Raw genomic sequence first — 20,743 nt, forward strand, 5'->3', positions numbered from 1 at the left:
ATTGATCAGTAACTTGTGGACTGTTCTCTGCTAGTTACATATACTGATTTAATTTAAGTCAAGCGCAAATTGTGAACATGCATGCTGCATTATGATTTAATGTGAGGTGCTTTTCTCATTTCGGTTGCTGTGATTTGTTTGCTCGTGATACTAATTGTTAAATGCCACTTCATTTGTGTTGACCTCTTTTCCTTGTAACTGTTCAGATTGAAACTGTTATAGCTGTACCGAATTTTTTCTTCTTCTGAAGTAGAATTTTACAGCTTCCGATACAGTATCACCACCTGTCCCTTATCTTTTGAGTAACTAGCTTTTATTGCCTTGAAATGGAAAGGGGTACAGTAGATAAAGTAACGGTAGTCTGGCCCAAGTCACCTGGTTATTTGTAATAAGACCCAGGTAGAGAGTATACGTTACATGAATGCATTTTGTTTAGACTAAACAAATACTTTACAGCGGTTCCTGGTTAAATTAAAGGTACACATCTCCATCTGGTGAAAATCTTGTGTATTGCATCTTGTAGGCGGACTTTTGTCCCAAACATACACGTAACATTTTAAAAACGATTGTTTGTTGAGATTTGTCCATTTGAAAAGGACAAATAATTATACAAGTTTGCTAAAGCAGCTTTCGTCTATTCCCACAATTGTGTTTATTGTGTTGCTTTTACTGGGTCTGGGGCTTTTTAAATAAATTACACGTGCGCCTCAGATTTTGACATAAAATATATTGCCTGGTTAAGAGAAAAACAAACAAACAAACAAACAGACAGACAGACAGATATAAACATATGCACACCAATTCGTCAAAACTAAGTTCATAAGAAAGTAGGCCTATTAGTTGTTACAATTGTCATTCACTGAAAATCTCAGTATTCGTGTTCCAGCTGCATTTTAATCATCTTTAATTATACTAACCGCGACCGTCTACTAGATATAAGCAAAGGTGGACAGATGGATAAACGGATATATCTAGTCTATGTATCTTTGGTTCAGTACGTAATACGCAGAAAATGTCTGAATTCAAGAAAGGTGGAACAACGTTTGCCGCTGTGTTTGAAATCCAGTGAAGTGGGATTTTCCTCCCTGCTTGTTTTAATGAGAATCTTTTGTTACGTTTAGTTTATCTAAACGGTTTTATTCAAAGCCACGTACTTTTGCGAAATCAGGGTCAGCCAGTCTCCGGGGGCAATTTGGCCACCAAGGGCCCAAGGATAAAGTCACACTGTATTCTATAAATGTTGGGAATTGGTTACATGTTCGATAAACAGACGAAATAGAATTAGGATAATTATTCTTCGAGCCACGCGCTTTCAATAGTCGCTTATCCAGGTACAATCGAGGAAGATTTTATTTTTTACCGCAAATCGTGTTGTAAACCGTATTAATGCTGAATTTATCTGTGTGCTCTTTAGTCATTTTTCCGTTTTTTTTTTGTTAAAATTGTAAATTGTAAATAAAACGAAACAAACAAAACGTCAAGTTCTTTTTGTGAAAAAGATGTTAGACGAATGACAGTAGAGTTTTAACAAAATAACATTCGTTATCTAATCCAGTTAATTTCCCTTTTCAAACAAAAAAAAAAATCAATGAAATTATGAAATACGTTAAAGATACGGTAAATATTAATTCAGTCTTTACTAAAACGAATACTATTTGACAACAAATTATAAATTAATAGTCGATGCTGTGAAGTGTTCTCGTGTCAGTTTCCGTAGTGTAGTGGTTATCACGTTCCCCTCACACGCGAAAGGTCCCCGGTTCGAAACCGGGCGGAAACATTTATTGGTTTTGAGCATGTCTTTGTTTCAAAACAGCCCAAATAAAAAAAATGAACCTAAAGAAAGTTAAGTAGGTAGATAGACAGATGCTTTATTAATCCCAAAGGAAATGTATGTAACAGTTGTGTAAATCTATTTTCACATTTTTATGGACGGAATGGCCCCAGATGCAGTGTGGCTCTGCACTTTGGGGTTCCCCACTGCCAAGTTGCCAAGTGTTGCGGTTCCCCAATGATAACTTTCGGCGAGAAATACATTTTACCGACCGGGGGGGAGGGGCGCATGGCCCCCCCAGAGAATGCCCCGTATGCCAGATGGCCAGTTCTGCCCTGTCTAGGGCCCCTATTGTTCCACTTGTTACAAGATATCTCTAGTATTGTATTGTACTTTTATACCATATGTATCTCTGCCGCTACATTATTACTAAATGCGTTCTCTCTATTTTACATGCAGTTAAATGTATATTTGTGGTCTAGATAGAGTATAGCACTACTGAAAACAATGGAGGTAATTCTTAGTGGTGGAGTATCTATCCATCCATCCACCCATCCATCCATTTGTCCTGTTCAGGGTCGCAGGGGTCCGGTGGTTCTACCGGTGGAGTGGAAAATCAGAAACGACAATTCAGATCTGAGTATATATACCAGGAACATAGTGATGGACTGCCGCGAATGGCCGCTATATACAGTGTAAGCATATCTATGGACACAGATGGTACGAAATCAGTCCGTGCTGCACTCTGCTCTAATTACAATGACAATTATCAATATCAATAACAGAGCGAAAGGCGTAGAAACCAATGTTGAAAAGGTGCAAGATTATCATAAAAATAGCGAAATGACACATCAAAATGGGATTAGACGCTACGTCAGCCAGTAAAGATTTTTCCGTGGAAGGCTTAAATAACCTTCGTTCAGGGTTCAAGGGCACGCTTTACATATATGTTTTTAGTGAGCTTGTTGGTAAGGACTTATAGGCTTTGTCATTTAGTGATGCAAAATGTGATAGCTGCCAAAAGGCGGATGAAGCCTTTGGGCGACCATGGGAGAGCAGCTGCGCCTTTGTGGGTCTTTGTCGCTTTAAGAGACGCGCTTGAAGGCTTTTTTTTGTTCTTCGTTGTGTAATTGATCGCTGAACTGTGAGGCTGTTTTCGGGCCGGAGACCTGTCCCGAAACACGGAGGAGCCGCTATATTTCAAAGAAATTGTATTTGCAGCCATTTCCCCCATTTTCTGTTCCGCAGGTTTAGCGTAAAAGGCTGAATAACGGCGCCGTTTTGAGACCCAGCACCATCCCAAATCCGGGTGATGCTGCGGCACAGCCCCTTCCCCCAGTAGCGGCACCGGCTAATGGACCAGCAGAACCAGCGGGTACGTGTAATTGCATGCAACTTGTGTGGCCGGCACGCTATGGACATTTTACAGCGATTAAGCCGCAAATATTTTCGTGCATTTGCTGCATGGAAGCTGCGCCGGTCCCGTTTACGATGCCATGCTTGTGTTGCTACGACGAACAAAAACGGGGTTATGCGATACAAATGAATAATCCGGTTAGTGTATACGGAAATATATATGAAATCCATTTTGATTATTTTAACGGTATGTAACGCGTAGCTTGTTTGAGTAGTGCTGGTGGATAAAGCCTAGCATCTACGGATTTTGGATTGGGTGGGGTGATGCTGCATTGAATGTGTAAGGTCGGGCGTTTTTAACGCAGGTCTAAGCTGTTTTTCAATTAAATGTGTTTTATTGGTTATAGCGTATTTCAGGCTCATACAACGGCGCCGTCTTAATGCTGGCCTCACCCGTGACACTCCGCTAACTGGATTTATGAACGACTACAGAGCCAATGATTTGATTGATGAATTTAATTTTTTTTGGATGCAATTCTAACGGTTGTTGTAACATAAAAAAAAAATCCAATTTATGTTATTCCTTTACCACTGATGAATACATGCGCAAATATTTGACAGCATTCTACGTACGCACTATGTCCTGAATTATTCATTTTATTTATTTGCATGAATATGTATGCAAAAGATATTTGTCACCTCAAATGGTTAACTTTTAAAGTCAAGGGGATGCAACAACAACGTTGTACTTGTCTACCCTAAACTCAAACACTGTGCTGATAATCAGTAATGTTCAGTAGAGTTAATGTGATATTAAAAGTGCTAATATTATATATTAAGATTGTTTACGTAGTCCTACTGGATGACATACAGTAAACACTCCAAGTGGTAAATGAACCCTATTAAACACCAGTGTAAAAGCTCCATGTATTTAAAGAAATTAATAAATCAATTCAGATAAATTCTTTAAAAAAGGATTGGAGAATATTTCTTGAATAGCAGGAGTGGAACGAGAAAAGTGATTAATTATCTTCTTATTTAGTGGTAATGGAATTGTGCCCTTATTCAGAAAGATAACACATTTATTCTCACTGAAATTTAGACTTGGTCTCATATCAGATTCCCCTGTGGGTGATATCTGTGTGCAGGGTACGTCTGATGCGAGGCTTAAGTCATGTTCGTACGGCTCCTTTTCCTCCCTGACAGCTGCGTGCTTGTTAAGTGGCATCGGCCTCCCTGATGTGCTGCCTTGGACACAAGAGTCTTCCAAACAAATAAATAGATACATTTGACTACAATGAAGTTATGTGGTTTGGGAATAAACAGACAATACTATTTATTGTTATAATAAATAATTGTTGTTGTTGCTGTTTCTGTTATAAATATTGTTTTTATTCGACCACTGTAAGTCTGTACCAGTGGCACTGGTTACAAAAAATGGGTAAACTTTTAATCTATGTAGAACTGAACTGCAAGAAAAAATAAATGAAAAATGATGAGGAGCAGACATTAATGAATGCATACGTTGGCATTTATCTAATATCAAACTGCTTGAGTAAATCTTGATTGTCTGTTTGATTATGTGCTTTTGTCTGATGTGAGGAAAATCTCAACATTATTAACTGTGTTGATGCTCAGTTGAGTCGTTTTGCTTGGACAGACAAATTAGTCATCTTTTTGTTTGTTAGTGGAATTTAAAACTCACTGTCGGTTTCATTGGGATTTCACGATTGTTAGGGTTCTGTTTACTATGGACAATATAGCTAGAAAATTTTATGCAATCATTCAGTGTAAAACAGGAATCGGCCCCATATAGGATGGATGGATGGATGGTTTAATAGACAGATAGACATACAGACATACTTTATTGATCCCAGTGGGAAATTCAGCAACTTGGAAGTGGGAAATAGCAGTATAGCGGGTAACAGGAATGTGTGTACAAAATCTCAAAGTGCGAATCACTGACCATTTTTAAAATATATAGTATAGTATATACCCCAGATATATATAGTATATAGTATAGCTAGATATAGGGGGTGCCGTCTGTTCAGCAGGCTGGAATCGACTTTTGAGAAAATCTTTCTCATGACCGATGGTGCTGGTTCCCTCCATAAGTACAGCGGTCTGTCATACATGAAGCTGAAGCAGACAGACCATCCACTGGCGGTGTCTGAAGCGGACAGACCGTCCACTGGCGGTGTCTGAAGCGGACAGACCGTCCACTGGCGGTGTCTGAAGCGGACAGACCGTCCTCTGGCGGTGTCTGAAGCGGACAGACCGTCCACTGGCGGTGTCTGAAGCGGACAGACCGTCCTCTGGCGGTGTCTGAAGCGGACAGACCGTCCACTGGCGGTGTCTGAAGCGGACAGACCGTCCTCTGGCGGTGTCTGAAGCGGACAGACCGTCCACTGGCGGTGTCTGAAGCGGACAGACCGTCCACTGGCGGTGTCTGAAGTGGACAGACCGTCCTCTGGCGGTGTCTGAAGCGGACAGACCGTCCTCTGGCGGTGTCTGAAGCGGACAGACCGTCCTCTGGCGGTGTCTGAAGCGGCTCCCTGGCAGGATGTGATGCTGTAAACACCGGAATTTAATTTCACAGCTGGCACACGGGCCTCGCACTGCTGTCATGTAATTCTCACTCTCGCTCATTGAAAAGTAATTCCTAATTGCTGTACCAGAAGTGCTGCTGAATTTTGCGAGCTGCAGTTGAAGTCTTGCAGGTTTTTCACTTTCTTTCTTTCTTTATTTATTTATTTTAATGGCTGCCCAATTTCGTCACATGGCTGTTTCGAGGAGTTCTGAAATGCATTGGACACAACAGAGAGGAATCGCATAGATTTTATTTGTTGTATTTTTTTGTTGCTTCTTGTCATCATTTTTAGTCTTTACACCCCTGACCTACGGTTATGTGATTATTGGCAAATATCCGTATCAGTTGTGATTTATAAAACATTAGTCATGCTGCTAGACATTTTACAGAAGGATTTCACGCAAAGGAAGGCTCATATTGACTTTGTTCCTAATAGACTTATTAACAATTGAAGCTTTAATTTATATTATTAGTCTTTTTTCCGTACACTGTGCATTTAAAAAAAAAAATTCTCTGCTGTGTGACATCATTTCCTGTTGGTGGTGGTGGGGTTCCTGGATTGTATTTTATATATGTTGAAAATAAATGAACCAACATGCAATCAGCTATATGAACCTTAAATGGTGTTTGTGACTGTTGTCTGTCGTGCTCTGCGCTGGGCTGTGACGCATCCTGCGGGTTCCCTTTCAGACAGTACTGTGAAGTGAACTTCTCGCTACCATGACGACCCAAGTGACCCTCGAAGATGCTCTGTCCAACGTGGACCTGCTGGAGGAGCTGCCACTTCCAGACCAGCAGCCCTGCATCGAGCCCCCCCCCTCCTCCATCATGTACCAGGTACTCATGCGGAGCTCCCAGGTCACCACTCCTCATTATCTACTGTGGACCAAGAAGTTCTCTGTATGAGACGCTAAAGTCAGACAAGCACTTGACCCTAGAACAGTATCAAGACTTTAATAGTTCAGTGTTTCCCCTAAGTTTACAGCTTTGGGAGGGGGGGGGGGGCGACGGAGACCGACAGGATTCATGGTGTTCATGTGTTTCTCTTAATGACAGCAGTCAACTGAACTAAACATCAAAACATTTCTTTTTATGGACAATTCACCACCCTGGGAGCGTTTAAAAACCGCAGATATTTTTGTCTGCTTTTCTGGTGGCTGACGCGACATATTTTCCAACGCACGCACACACAGGTGAGCGCACTCCCACCAGTGGACAGAGAGCGCGCGTCGGAAAATATGTCGCGTCAACCACCAGAAAAGCAGACAAAAATAAAATGTCCGTGCGCGCGCATCAGGGCGGAACTCCGCCATGCGCGATACAGAGAGCAGAGGAGAATTGTAAACGCGCGACCGTGTAGAGAGAAAAATGACAAGCTGTTGTGTAAATAAGATAAATAACATAAGGCTATTTGGTTTGTTTAATAAAAGGACAATATACAGACCTGTTCTATAGGAAAGGTTAACTTAAATTACTTTTTGATCTGTTTTGATCTGGCGCTATATAGAAAATAATACTAAATAAAATTAACTTGACCTTCAAGGGGGGGTGGGAGGTGCCGTTGGGAGGGCGGGGCGCACACCTAATATAATGGAAGGGGAAACACTGCAGTTAATTCTTTGTGGCATTTCAGGATTCTGGTTGATTAATATTAATTAATGGTGTTAATGTTACCTCGATGAGGATTCCACTGCAATGCAGTGGAGTGCAGTGGTTAGCAGTGTTGCCTCACACCTCTGGGACCAGGGTCCAGGTCTCTGCCGTGGCTCTGTGCGTGTGCAGTTTGCATGTTCTCCCCGTGTCATTGTGGGGTCCTACCCCCCACAGTCCAAAAACATGCTGTGGTTAATTGCAGTTACCAAATTGCCCACAGGAGTGTGTGTGGGTTGGTGCCCCATTCCTGGACTATTCCCTCCCTCGAACCCATTGCTTCTGGGATAGGCTCCAGACCCCCCATGACCCATGATAGGACAAGCCATTACAGGAGATGGATGAATACTTTTAAAAATAGTTATTACTAATTGTTTAATGCAAATTGTTTATTGTTAAACATCATTTAGATATAATATACTTATACAAAGAGATTACTAGTACAGCATTACCCAGCTGTGTTTTACAGACTGTTTAATTGAATTAAGAATCTGATGAGATATGTGTCCGGTGTTTGTCTGGCACGCTGACAGATGTGTATTCCACAGGCTAATTTCGACACCAACTTTGAGGACAGAAACGCATTCGTCACTGGGATCGCCCGCTACATCGAACAGGCCACCGTCCACTCTAGCATGGTGAGCGTCACAGGCAGGCGGGGTCACTGGGCGAGTTTCCCGGGGGTGGGTTTCCCGAGGGTGGGTTTCCCGAAAGCTCCCATTAGCAGCTTACATAGTCAGGCCCATGCAGCTGCACGGTCCTGACTATGTAAGTCGCTAACGTAGTTAGCCAGTATGCTAACGCAGCCCGTGACGGTGATGCCAGTGACCCGGCAAAGTCAGCTGGGCGTGTGATTGGCTGAAAGTCAGACTGGAGCCCCCAGATAACTGATGTGAGTGTCAAAGCAAGGGGCCATTTATAACCCTGCTGTGCCTCAGGCTTCTGCCGTCTGTGACCCCCCCCCCCCCCCCGCACCACGAAAACACAGGGTGTCTCCTGTTCTGTGTGTTGCTTCTAACGAGGTTATAGTTTAATGAAGCGTAGCTTTCGAAGGGGTGGAAATGCGAGCAGCATTGGTTTTACTATGTAACGCCTTGTTGTGTTTGAATATGTTAGGTAAAGGTGTTAAGGTGGGGGATGTGATATGTGAGGTTACATGTGTATAATTATGGCCAGTGTTTCTCAACAAAGTCCATGAGGACCCCCCCCCAGCCAGTCCACGTTTTTGGTCCCTCCCAGCTCCCAGCACAGCTGTTCCAGGCGTTCGCTGATCATGATTGGCTGGGAGATGGGAGGGAGCAAAATTGTGGGCTGTCTGGGGGTCCCAGAGGACTGTAGGGAGAAACACTGATTTTGGCTATATATGGTGATTCAGTGGGCGGAGTCTCTGAGCTGTGGGTTAGAGTCTGACCTCTGTCCTCTGCCATCATGCAGAGTATACAGAGTGCAGGTGAATCAGCTTCTCTAACTGAGCAAGTCTGTGTATGGCTGTCTGGTTCAGGGTGTCTGTCACCACTGGTCATCTGCTTTTGCTGGAAACGAAACAGATCTCTGTAACCACAATTGTTCACCATATCCAAGTAGGGTGCAGAGTGAGACATTTCAGGTTTGGTGGGATGTTCAGTTTCGTAGCCCGGACAGGTAACATAAGCACTCAGTTAAAGTTCACTGGGTTCCTGACAGTTTCTTTGTCCCCCAAGAACGAGATGCTGGAGGAGGGCCAGGAGTACGCGGTCATGCTGTACACCTGGCGAAGCTGCTCTCGCGCCATTCCACAGGTAACATCGCCCTGGCCAACCGCCACTTCCTGTTTCGGGTAACAGTTTCCTGTTTAGGGGTGATGGGGACGTGAATGTTCATTTTACAGGGTGATTTGGGAGTACTCATTACTATTCATGAGAGAAGCTTTCCGATTGGCCAGTGAGCATGCTCGGGCATTCATTGGCCAATCAGGTAGCACAGAGATTCATGATGGGGACGGGGTGGGGAGGGACAATACTGTGGGTGAGCTTTAAAAATAAGGTCATTAACCAAGGCAAAAATAATGGCAAAAATAAATCAAAATAGGAACCTCGTAGCTGCCATCCTCAGAACTGAGGTCAGCATGTTCGTGAACATTACTGGAAAAAACAGACCAAATTGTCTTTATGCTGGGAGAAAGGACAGGTGAACGGCATTAATTCTGTAAGATTCGCCTGTCTCTTCCTCCTAAGTCAGGCCGTGGCATTGCCCGCTGTTTGCCTTCATGATGGTATTGTGCATTTGCTAACTTTCAGAAATATGTAACAATAAGTCATGGCATGTGGCACCTGGGTAGGCGATTTCTCAATAAACATTTATGGTTAAATATGTAAAGCCCTGAACTTGTGTTCAAATCAGTAACCAGGTAAAGTGTTTCTGTGGATGGGTAACGGAATGATGAACGTGACAGTGTCCTCTGGTGGCTAATAGGTGAAGTGCAACGAGCAGCCCAACCGGGTGGAGATCTATGAGAAGACAGTGGAGGTTTTAGAACCTGAAGTTACCAAGCTCATGAAATTCATGTACTTCCAGGTAATAATCCCAGGCTTCTCAAAGACCGTGTTTTTCCCGTGCAAACTGAAAGTTTGGCTGCATGGCTGTGAGGGTTGACAGGGGGTTGAGTTTCCGCCCTCTTGGCCCGTAGAGGAAGGCCATCGAGCGCTTCTGCAATGAGGTCAAGCGCCTGTGTCACGCTGAGAGGAGGAAGGACTTTGTGTCCGAGGCCTACTTGCTAACCCTCGGCAAGTTCATCAACATGTTCGCTGTGCTGGACGAGCTGAAAAACATGAAGTGCAGCGTCAAGAATGACCACTCCACATACAAGAGGTGCGTGCATTTGCATGCGTGGGCCCCCCATGCCGGCTCAGGATAGCGACCAGCTTCAGTGACACGCCATCTCTTACCAACTCGAGGCCCAGATATACACCAGGTCTCCACCTCGATTTGGTTCAGAGGTTTTATATGATGACTCATATATATCTGCAGTCTTCTTTCATGGCGTCTGTTTCATGCAGGGCGGCCCAGTTTCTGAGGAAAATGGCCGACCCGCAGTCCATCCAGGAGTCTCAGAACCTGTCCATGTTCCTGGCCAACCACAACAGGATCACACAGGTGGGCTTCCTCACGTACAGCACGGTATTACGTCGTCCACCATCCCATCCCAGTTTGCTGTCACTATGCTGTTTTCCTGCTCTGGGAGGTGTCAGGGGGTCTGAGTATGTCTGTGGCTACATCCACACTGCTACATTTTCGCAGCTATTAGCCTAGCTATTAGCCTAAATTGGGCATGTGTACATCTACCCAGTGATCGGTAAATTTGTGTGTTTTTGCACAAATATGCAGCAGTCACACTGCAACATGCTATTTAGCTGCATGCAGGTCAGCAAAGCAGCATCTCCATATCCGCCATGTCGGAATACTGTCTACTTCCGTGTAGACCAGGTGACCAATCAGAGGGCGAGAGGGTCATGTGATGAGCAGGGACCAATTAGGGCACTTTCAGTCATCCACACTTTAACACAGTCTTGAGTTTTTAAACGAAAACACAGCAGCGGGGACAGCCTGAAACGCACACGGAACTTTAGCCAGTGTTTTATTGCAACTAGACAAGGTTCATTGTCTTCTCCATCCAGTGTCTTCACCAGCAGCTGGAGGTGATCTCAGGTTACGAGGAGCTGCTGGCCGACATCGTCAACATCAGCGTGGACTATTACGAGAACAAAATGTACCTCACGCCCAGCGAGAAGCACATGCTGCTGAAGGCCAGTCATTGCAGAGGCTGAGATGCGCCTCCGTCTCCCCGCTGCTCCTCACGGTGTCCACCAACCGTGGGAAGCTGACCGCCGTTCTCCATCTGCCCATGTCACAGGTCATGGGCTTCGGGCTTTACCTGATGGACGGCAACGTCAGCAACATCTACAAACTGGACGCCAAGAAGAGGATAAACCTCAGCAAGATTGACAAGTTCTTCAAGGTGTGATCTGTCGTTCGTGATCCGTCCCTGGTAACGTTTTTTCTTCCTTTCCTCTGACGGCAGTAGGCATTCTTAAGGTTTTTCTTCGTACTTTCGTCTTCTAGCAACTGCAGGTCGTTCCCCTGTTTGGAGACATGCAGATCGAATTGTCCCGATACATCGAGACCAGTGCCCATTATGAGGAAAACAAGTCCAAGTAAGTGGAAAGATGTGGGGGGGGGGATTATGTTCAGGGGTGTCTCAGAGTGCCTGTGATCAAGGGCTTGCTGGTTCAAATCCCAGTGTTAGCAGACAAATGTCACCCTTATCACCCATGATTGTTCCAGGGACGGTTAACACAATTGTAGGACCAGTTTCCAAAGCTTTCTCAGTTTATTTTCCGTTGTTTTTGAGATGAGACCCCCAGTGACCTAAAATGAGGCTTCCTTATCATACGTTACAGTTTTGGGAACCAAAACTCAATACTCATGTAATCCGGCGAAGAATTTTTTGTTAAATTTGCCACACAAATAGTGCTTACTTACAAACTGGACCGAGTGAGTTTTGGAATTTGTGCTTCTGTTTTACGTCGTTGGATAAAAACAGCCGCTAAGTAACCAAAATTAGAACGAGCAAAGGAGGTGACGTCGGTCATCTCTGTCTCCCACCCCCCCGCCCCCCAGGTGGACATGCACCCAGAGCAGCATCAGCCCACAGTATAACCTGTGTGAGCAGATGGTGCAGATCCGTGACGACCACATCCGCTTCATCTCGGAGCTGGCCCGCTACAGCAACAGCGAGGTGGTGACCGGCTCGGGCCTGGACAGCCAGAAGTCTGACGAGGAGTACAGGGAGCTCTTCGACCTGGCGCTGAGGGGCCTACAGCTGCTGTCCAAGTGGAGCAGCCATGTCATGGAGGTGGTGTGTATCAGGGCCCCGGGCTCCGGGCCCCGGAGCGGGCGACGGACAGGGGCCCTAAAGGCTGATCAATACTTCTGTGTCAAATCAACGCTGTAAGCACGCTGTAGCTGTGGGACTGAAGAAAGCGTCCATCCTGCTTTATATCTAGCGCTAAATAACCTACTCTGGGCATCGTAGCAACAGGTCTACAAAACACTCAGGATGCCAACAGCGATTTCACTTACCTCCATTAAGTTTATTCGTACTTTACGAGGCTAAAAAAAATGGGGAAAGTAGTATAGACACTAACGTTATAAGAGTAAATGCATAAAGAGCGACTTTGTTGCGGCTTACCATTTTTCCGAAGTTTGTAGCAGCATAAACATACACAAGATAAATGGATACTTTGTTAAATGTTTGTTTTTCTTCTGTTTCAGTTGCATGATTCAACAATTCAATATATCACAGGGTGGGAAGACAATACATGCCACATCCGAAACTATGTGTCACGTAGCGTTTTAGCAGAGTAATCGCTGTGCGACACAGAAACAGCAGCGCACAGGTAGCAATGCCCATAACGACATAGGCCACTTGCGTACGTCACGGCGTAGCCTCGACGCAGAAGTATAATCAGCCTTTCCTGGTCCCATTTTATACTCCACTCGCATTGCATGTATTTATCATTTGTTTACTCATTCCTATTTTGCATTGTTTGTCTTGCACTTTTGTTTGGCCTATTGGTGGAACAAATCGGAACATGGGGGTCATGCGGGGGGACATAAACTTATGCCCACTTGACTGTTTGCATCTGAGTTTTTCAAAAGCAATCTTCTGCCTCTCTAATTTTTTTTTTTCTAAATCGTCGAAGCTTGCTCATGCTGCATATTGCGATTTAGCTAATGCTGTCCATGACGCAGCATCAAAAATACAGCCTAAAAATAGTCTATTGGTAGATTTCCAATCGCAGCAGTTAGTAAGTAACATTTGCCTCGCCTAAAAATCACGGTTTTGTTTTTTAAAAAAAAAAAACATGGATATAATTTTCCTTTAAATTTCGTATTTTTGTAATTGTTCATCGCTCTATTCTTCATGTTTGCAGTCCAAAAGAATAAGGCTAAAATGATGAGTAATAAAATATACACATAAAATTATGTATTACAAATAAATATTACTGTAGAGTAAATGGAGAAATAGTTCAGAGATAGGGTTCAGAGATAGTGTTAGGGTTCAGAGATAGGGTTAGGGTTCAGAGATAGGGTTCAGAGATAGTGTTAGGGTTCAGAGATAGGGTTAGGGTTCAGAGATAGGGTTCAGAGATAGTGTTAGGGTTCAGAGATAGTGTTAGGGTTCAGAGATAGGGTTAGGGTTCAGAGATAGGGTTAGGGTTCAGAGATAGTGTTAGGGTTCAGAGATAGGGTTAGGGTTCAGAGATAGTGTTAGGGTTCAGAGATAGGGTTCAGGGATAGGGTTCAGAGATAGTGTTAGGGTTCAGAGATAGTGTTAGGGTTCAGAGATAGGGTTAGGGTTCAGAGATAGGGTTCAGAGATAGTGTTAGGGTTCAGAGATAGGGTTAGGGTTCAGAGATAGGGTTCAGAGATAGTGTTAGGGTTCAGAGATAGTGTTAGGGTTCAGAGATAGGGTTAGGGTTCAGAGATAGGGTTCAGAGATAGTGTTAGGGTTCAGAGATAGGGTTAGGGTTCAGAGATAGGGTTAGGGTTCAGAGATAGGGTTCAGAGATAGTGTTAGGGTTCAGAGATAGTGTTAGGGTTCAGAGATAGGGTTAGGGTTCAGAGATAGGGTTCAGAGTTAGGGTTAGGGTTCAAAGATAGGGTTAAGGTTAGGGTTTAGAGATAGGGTTAGGGTTTGGAGATAGGGTTAGGGTTCAGAGATAGGGTTAGGGTTCAGAGATAGGGTTCGGAGATAGGGTTAGGGTTCAGAGATAGGGTTATGGTTCAGAGATAGGTTTAGGGTTAGGGTTCAGAGATAGTGTTAGGGTTCAGAGATAGTGTTAGGGTTCAGAGATAGGGTTAGGGTTCAGAGATAGGGTTCAGAGATAGTGTTAGGGTTCAGAGATAGGGTTAGGGTTCAGAGATAGGGTTAGGGTTCAGAGATAGGGTTCGGAGATAGGGTTAGGGTTCAGAGATAGGGTTAGGGTTCAGAGATAGGGTTCGGAGATAGGGTTAGGGTTCAGAGATAGGGTTATGGTTCAGAGATAGGTTTAGGGTTAGGGTTCAGAGACAGGGTTAATGTGGCTGCTTGGGGGAAGGAGCTTTTCTTGTGTCTTGATGCAGTGGTTCTGATGGTCTGAACCATCTCCCCTCGGGGAGAGCTTTGATGAGTTCACAGCTGTGCTGAGAGGGGCCAACCATGGTCTTGCCAGGGGTGACACTGACGTTCTTTTCCCAGTACTCGTGGAAGCTGGTCCACCCGACCGACAAGTTCTGCAACAAGGACTGCCCCGGCACGGCGGAGGAGTACGAGAGAGCCACGCGCTACAACTACACCAGCGAGGAGAAGTTCGCCCTGGTGGAGGTGAGGCGTGGTGCTGGCAGGGGGGGCTTCCCGCTCTTTCCCGGGCACATCGCCACGGGCCTTGGGCCCGGTCCAGCCTGACAGAGCTCAGGTTTAATACGCAATTACAGCCTGCATGGAGCGCTGTAGGGCTGTTTCTCCTCTGCGAAATGGGTTTAACCTCATTAGAGTGGATTTAGGGCTTCCAGGCGATACGGTGGGGGAGGGAGGGGGGCTTCCTGTACTGTAAATCATTCTAGTTTGGGGTCTAGTTTTTCCTATTTTTAAGGTCACTGTGATGGTGCTCAGTTAGAGTCAGATGCACACTGCAAACAGAGAGCACTGCTAAGACCTGTTTCAAAGCCCTGGTATCTCCTGGTGATTTAAAGGCACTGTGAAGATCTCGCATGAGTAGCTCACTGGCAACAGTATCCAAGTGATGCCTGTACCAGAATCTGGAGGGAATATGGTATATGGGGCCGTACAAAGGATAGTGCATGAAGAAAGGTCAGGTGAGATAGCATGTTCTCCTCAAAATGTCACATTTAGGTGAGGCGTGTGGATCACTGCGTTTGCATACTGTGGACTAATAGGGCGATTTTACCATTGGGCCTTGGAGTAACGACCTTTGGTCCTTAAAGACTGTTGCTCCAAAGAATAGCTGGCCACGGTTTCTTAAAAACGTACAACACTTTGGATAATATTTTAAAAATCGTTCACTTTAGATGCCTGAGAATAATGATCTCTTTGTGTTATGAGGCTCCATCCTCTTTGAGTGAAAGATTTCTTCGCCTTTTTACAGCAGTGGGTAGTTCAGGTATAGAAAGTAACAATCCACACCCAGAAATCCAGTCCACAAAATCCAAGACTTTGTTTCAACCAACTGGTTGAATACTCTTGTGACTGTGACTCTTTATACTCAACTGGTTGGTTGAAACAAAGTCTTGTTGTGGATTTTTACTTTCTGGACCTGAACTCCCTCTTCTCTTTTATGATCACATCCGTGGTTCCGCTTGTCCCACTTCGCAGGTCATCGCCATGATAAAGGGCCTCCAGGTTCTCATGGGCCGCATGGAGAGCGTCTTCAACCAGGCCGTCCGGAACACCATCTACGCAGAGCTGCAGGACTTCGCACAGATGACCTTGAGGGAGCCGCTGCGACAGGCTGTACGCAAGAAGAAGAACGTCCTCATTAGGTAGCGCAGTGGCTCCGTCCTAGTGCCCTGTGCCATTTAGGTGTCCGTGCAGATGCCCGAGATAAAAACCGTGTTCACTAATGATCATAAAATTAAACAGTCAGTAAACACAATTTATGGAACCTAATCGAGGGCCCAGGAGTATAAGGTCAGTGGTAAAATCCTTCTGCTCACTCATAAATGTCATTTACAGCCATCCGTACACACACACACTCACACACACGCACATAAACACACACACACACACAATGGATCCACCTGTAACAGGACAATAATATTACAGTAATAAAATCACTAGCATTACTGTGTGAATCTGCATCCATTCATCATGTGTCTAAAAGTATCAGCATAAATATAAAATAAATTAGACGTATGTGCATAAATAACAATTTCTAGAAAGTGGGATTTAAAGACAAGATGTGAAAGTATTTCTTTGTCGAACAGAGTAAGTGACTGCAGCGTTGGTGCCATTATCCCCAGTGTCCTTCAGGCAACCAGGAAGACTATTTGTGACTGGGATGGGGCGAGAGAGCCGCCCAACGACCCCTGCCTGCGGGGAGAGAAGGACCCCAAGGGCGGCTTCGAGATTAAAGTTCCCCGCCGCAGCGTTGGCCCCTCTAGTACTCAGGTCAGCTGACAGGCCGTTCAGGTGATGGGGTGCTACCACGCGGGCCCTGTTCCTGGCACAGTTCCCATTTCCTCACAGTTTCCCGGCACAGTCCCCATTTCCTCACAGGCTCCCGGCAGAGTCCCCATTTCCTCACAGCCCCCTGGCACAGTCCCCATTTCCTCACAGTCTCCTGGCACAATCCTCATTTCCTCATAGTCTCCTGACACAGTCCCCATTTCCTCACAGTCCCCTGGCACAGCCCCCATTTCCTCACAGTCTCCCGGCACAGTCCCCATTTCCTCACAGTCTCCTGGCACAATCCTCATTTCCTCATAGTCTCCTGACACAGTTCCCATTTCCTCACGGCTCCCGACACAGTCCCCATTTCCTCACAGCCCCCTGGCACAGTCCCCATTTCCTCACAGCCCCCTGGCACAGTCCCCATTTCCTCACAGCCCCCTGGCACAGTCCCCATTTCCTCACAGTCTCCTGGCACAATCCTCATTTCTTCATAGTCTCCTGACACAGTTCCCATTTCCTCACAGTCTCCCGACACAGTCCCCATTTTCTCACAGTCCCCATTTCCTCACAGTCTCCTGGCACAGTCCCCATTTCCTCACAGCCCCCTGGCACAGTCCCCATTTCCTCACAATCTCCTGGCACAATCCTCATTTCTTCATAGTCTCCTGACACAGTTCCCATTTCCTCACGGGCTCCCAACACAGTCCCCATTTCCTCACAGTCTCCTGGCACCGTCTCCATTTCCTCACAGTCTCCTGGCACAGTCCCTATTTCCTTACAGTCTCCTGACACAGTCCCCATTTCCTAACCCAGTCCCCAGCTCACAAATCCTCCCTACCTCAACATCCATCTCGACAGTCTGCTGATAATCTGTCTTCACACAGTCTTCTGATGCAGTCCCTGTTTCCTCATAGTCTTCTAACATAGTCTGTCTCCATACAGTCTCATGTGTCCCCACTATCTGTCTCCTTATAGTCTCCTGACACAGTCTACTTACAGATTCTGTCTCTTCACAATCTTTTCATGTGGTCTTTGTGTCCTCACAGTCTACTGACACAGTCTGTGTCCTCAGTGTCTCAGTCCCCTGACTCTGTCCCCTCCCACACAGCTATACATGGTGCGTACCATGCTGGAGTCCCTGATCGCCGATAAGAGCGGCTCTAAGAAGACTCTCCGCAGCAGCCTGGATGGCCCAATCGTTCTGGCCATCGAGGACTTCCATAAACAGTCTTTCTTCTTCACCCACCTGCTCAACTTCAGCGGTACCACAGCGCTGGCAGCCCTGCCCCATTGTGCAAAACGCCAGATGGCGGGAATGTGAATTTTAAACTCCAATCGCAGCATAGAAACTCGATTTAATCGCATGTCTGTGTTTCTGAAATTTTCTGTGTGCGTGGAGGTTGTATATTCTCCCCATATCACATGGCATTTCTCCTGCTGTCAAAAGACACACGATCAAGCTAAACTGTCCTCCCCCCGTTTCCCTGCAGAGACCCTGCAGCAGTGCTGTGACCTCTCCCAGCTCTGGTTCCGCGAGTTCTTCCTGGAGCTGACCATGGGCCGTAGGATCCAGTTCCCCATCGAGATGTCAATGCCCTGGATCCTCACCGACCACATCCTGGAGACCAAAGAGGCATCCATGATGGAGTAAGCATTCTTGACTGTTCACTCCGGCTGAGGGTCAGTGTTCTTCTGGCCATAGACTGGCTCCTTCAGCACCTTCACCGAATATCTCCCCGCATTTTACTCATCTCTCCAGGTACGTTTTGTATCCCCTGGACCTCTACAATGATAGTGCTTACTACGCTTTGACCAAGTTCAAGAAGCAGTTCCTCTATGACGAAATCGAGGCAGAGGTAATATCCCAAGGGTTGTCCTTGCTCTGATTTAACATCCCAAAGTCATAATTCCGTCAAGACAGACAGACTGTGATCTCGGTCAACAAATTTATACCTGGATTGTTTCGTTTCAGGTTAATCTCTGTTTTGACCAGTTTGTCTACAAGTTATCAGATCAGATATTTGCCTACTACAAGGCAATGGCTGGGAGGTAAGTGGATGTTAATCATTTTCAGACTTAATCTTCTCCCAGTATGTATTATACAAACTGGTTCTAATGCCGGAATGTTTTTACCCAAAACTAACGTATCTAAGGTTGAATCTCATGTCTGGAAGGTGAGAGATTGGTGACCGTCACCTTACCGGTCCCGTCCTTTTCTCCCGCAGCGTCCTGCTGGACAAACGCTTCCGTGCAGAGTGTAAAAACGACGGCGTGATTATCCCGTACCCTCCCTCCAACCGTTACGAGACGCTGCTGAAGCAGAGGCACGTCCAGGTACGTAGGTATACGTTCACGCAAACACACACTGATATAAGCCTAGTGCTGAAATCCGGACCAAGATTTTGCTATGAGTCACATTCATAGAGTGCTCAACTGGTTAGTTTAAGCAAAATCTTGGTCTGGATTTTTACTTTCTGGACCTGGACTATCTACCTCTGGGAGTAGCACAAACATTTCAGCACTTGGCTTATATCAGTATGTGTTTCCAACAGCGTGAATAGCTATTTATTAAGTCAAACCAATATTATTAGCATAATTAGCTAATACAAGCTGATAGGTCATTAATCCAGCACCCAGTCAATGTGGCTTGAGTTTTGTGAGGTCCTACATACCGAATACTGCCCTTATATGGATAGGGACCGTGGCAGTGTGTCCTACATACCGAATACTGCCCTTATATGGATAGGGACCGTGGCAGTGTGTCCTACATACCGAATACTGCCCTTATATGGATAGGGACCGTGGCAGTGTGTCCTACATACCGAATACTGCCCTTATATGGATAGGGACCGTGGCAGTGTGTCCTACATACCGAATACTGCCCTTATATGGATAGGGACCGTGGCAGTGTGTCCTACATACCGAATACTGCCCTTATATGGATAGGGACCGTGGCAGTGTGTCCTACATACCGAATACTGCCCTTATATGGATAGGGACCGTGGCAGTGTGTCCTACATACCGAATACTGCCCTTATATGGATAGGGACCGTGGCAGTGTGTCCTACATACCGAATACTGCCCTTACATGGATAGGGACCGTGGCAGTGTGTCCTACATACCGAATACTGCCCTTATATGGATAGGGACAGTGGCAGTGTGTCCTACATACCGAATACTGCCCTTATATGGATAGGGACAGTGGCAGTGTGTCCTACATACCGAATACTGCCCTTATATGGATAGGGACCGTGGCAGTGTGTCCTACATACCGAATACTGCCCTTATATGGATAGGGACCGTGGCAGTGTGTCCTACATACCGAATACTGCCCTTATATGGATAGGGACCGTGGCAGTGTGTCCTACATACCGAATACTGCCCTTATATGGATAGGGACCGTGGCAGTGTGTCCTACATACCGAATACTGCCCTTATATGGATAGGGACCGTGGCAGTGTGTCCTACATACCGAATACTGCCCTTACATGGATAGGGACCGTGGCAGTGTGTCCTACATACCGAATACTGCCCTTATATGGATAGGGACAGTGGCAGTGTGTCCTACATACCGAATACTGCCCTTATATGGATAGGGACAGTGGCAGTGTGTCCTACATACCGAATACTGCCCTTATATGGATAGGGACCGTGGCAGTGTGTCCTACATACCGAATTCTGCCCTTATATGGATAGGGACCGTGGCAGTGTGTCCTACATACCGAATACTGCCCTTATATGGATAGGGACCGTGGCAGTGTGTCCTACATACCGAATACTGCCCATATATGGATAGGGACCGTGGCAGTGTGTCCTACATACCGAATACTGCCCTTATATGGATAGGGACATTGACAGTGTTTCCTACATATCGAATACTGCCCTTATATGGATAGGGACCGTGGCAGTGTGTCCTACATACCGAGTACTGCCCTTATAAGGATAGGGACCGTGGCAGTGTGTCCTACATACCAAATACTGCCCTTATATGGATAGGGACTGTGGCAGTGTGACTGTAAGCTTATCTCTAGCACTGGGTGCCCCTTAAAAATCTCTTGGTCAATGACCCAATGATATTAAGCAAGGCTCATAAGCCCCAGCTCCAGGGATGCCACATGCTAGCTGACCCTGCGCTGTGACCCCCCCAGCCCCAGGGGGCGCT

General features: G+C 45.7%; 1 protein-coding gene and 1 non-coding gene across 3 annotated transcripts in view; both read left to right on the top strand.

Moving 5' to 3' along the window:
- Positions 1 to 1,707: 1,707 nt before the first annotated feature.
- On the top strand, positions 1,708 to 1,780 carry trnav-cac (transfer RNA valine (anticodon CAC)). The gene has a single exon. It is a non-coding gene; the product is annotated as a tRNA-Val (tRNA).
- A 1,004-nt stretch (positions 1,781 to 2,784) lies between these two features.
- LOC111850722 (cytoplasmic FMR1-interacting protein 2) overlaps positions 2,785 to 20,743 on the top strand; it is a 32,483-nt gene continuing 14,524 nt past the window's right edge. Inside the window, exons 1-19 of one of the 2 annotated variants that reach the window (XM_023824933.2) lie at positions 2,785 to 3,149; positions 6,411 to 6,557; positions 7,919 to 8,008; positions 9,071 to 9,148; positions 9,822 to 9,923; positions 10,036 to 10,217; positions 10,406 to 10,502; positions 11,024 to 11,152; positions 11,260 to 11,364; positions 11,469 to 11,560; positions 12,027 to 12,264; positions 14,650 to 14,775; positions 15,784 to 15,950; positions 16,431 to 16,578; positions 17,690 to 17,843; positions 18,072 to 18,228; positions 18,341 to 18,437; positions 18,554 to 18,630; positions 18,807 to 18,915. In XM_023824933.2, coding sequence (XP_023680701.1) covers positions 6,441 to 6,557; positions 7,919 to 8,008; positions 9,071 to 9,148; positions 9,822 to 9,923; positions 10,036 to 10,217; positions 10,406 to 10,502; positions 11,024 to 11,152; positions 11,260 to 11,364; positions 11,469 to 11,560; positions 12,027 to 12,264; positions 14,650 to 14,775; positions 15,784 to 15,950; positions 16,431 to 16,578; positions 17,690 to 17,843; positions 18,072 to 18,228; positions 18,341 to 18,437; positions 18,554 to 18,630; positions 18,807 to 18,915 — 2,265 coding nt within the window. In that variant the 5' untranslated portion in view covers positions 2,785 to 3,149; positions 6,411 to 6,440. The remainder of the gene's footprint in view (positions 3,150 to 6,410; positions 6,558 to 7,918; positions 8,009 to 9,070; positions 9,149 to 9,821; positions 9,924 to 10,035; positions 10,218 to 10,405; positions 10,503 to 11,023; positions 11,153 to 11,259; positions 11,365 to 11,468; positions 11,561 to 12,026; positions 12,265 to 14,649; positions 14,776 to 15,783; positions 15,951 to 16,430; positions 16,579 to 17,689; positions 17,844 to 18,071; positions 18,229 to 18,340; positions 18,438 to 18,553; positions 18,631 to 18,806; positions 18,916 to 20,743) is intronic. The other variant, XM_023824925.2, reaches the window with a different exon arrangement.

The sequence above is a fragment of the Paramormyrops kingsleyae genome, chromosome 24 (assembly GCF_048594095.1).
Source record: "Paramormyrops kingsleyae isolate MSU_618 chromosome 24, PKINGS_0.4, whole genome shotgun sequence".
Taxonomy (NCBI): domain Eukaryota; kingdom Metazoa; phylum Chordata; class Actinopteri; order Osteoglossiformes; family Mormyridae; genus Paramormyrops; species Paramormyrops kingsleyae.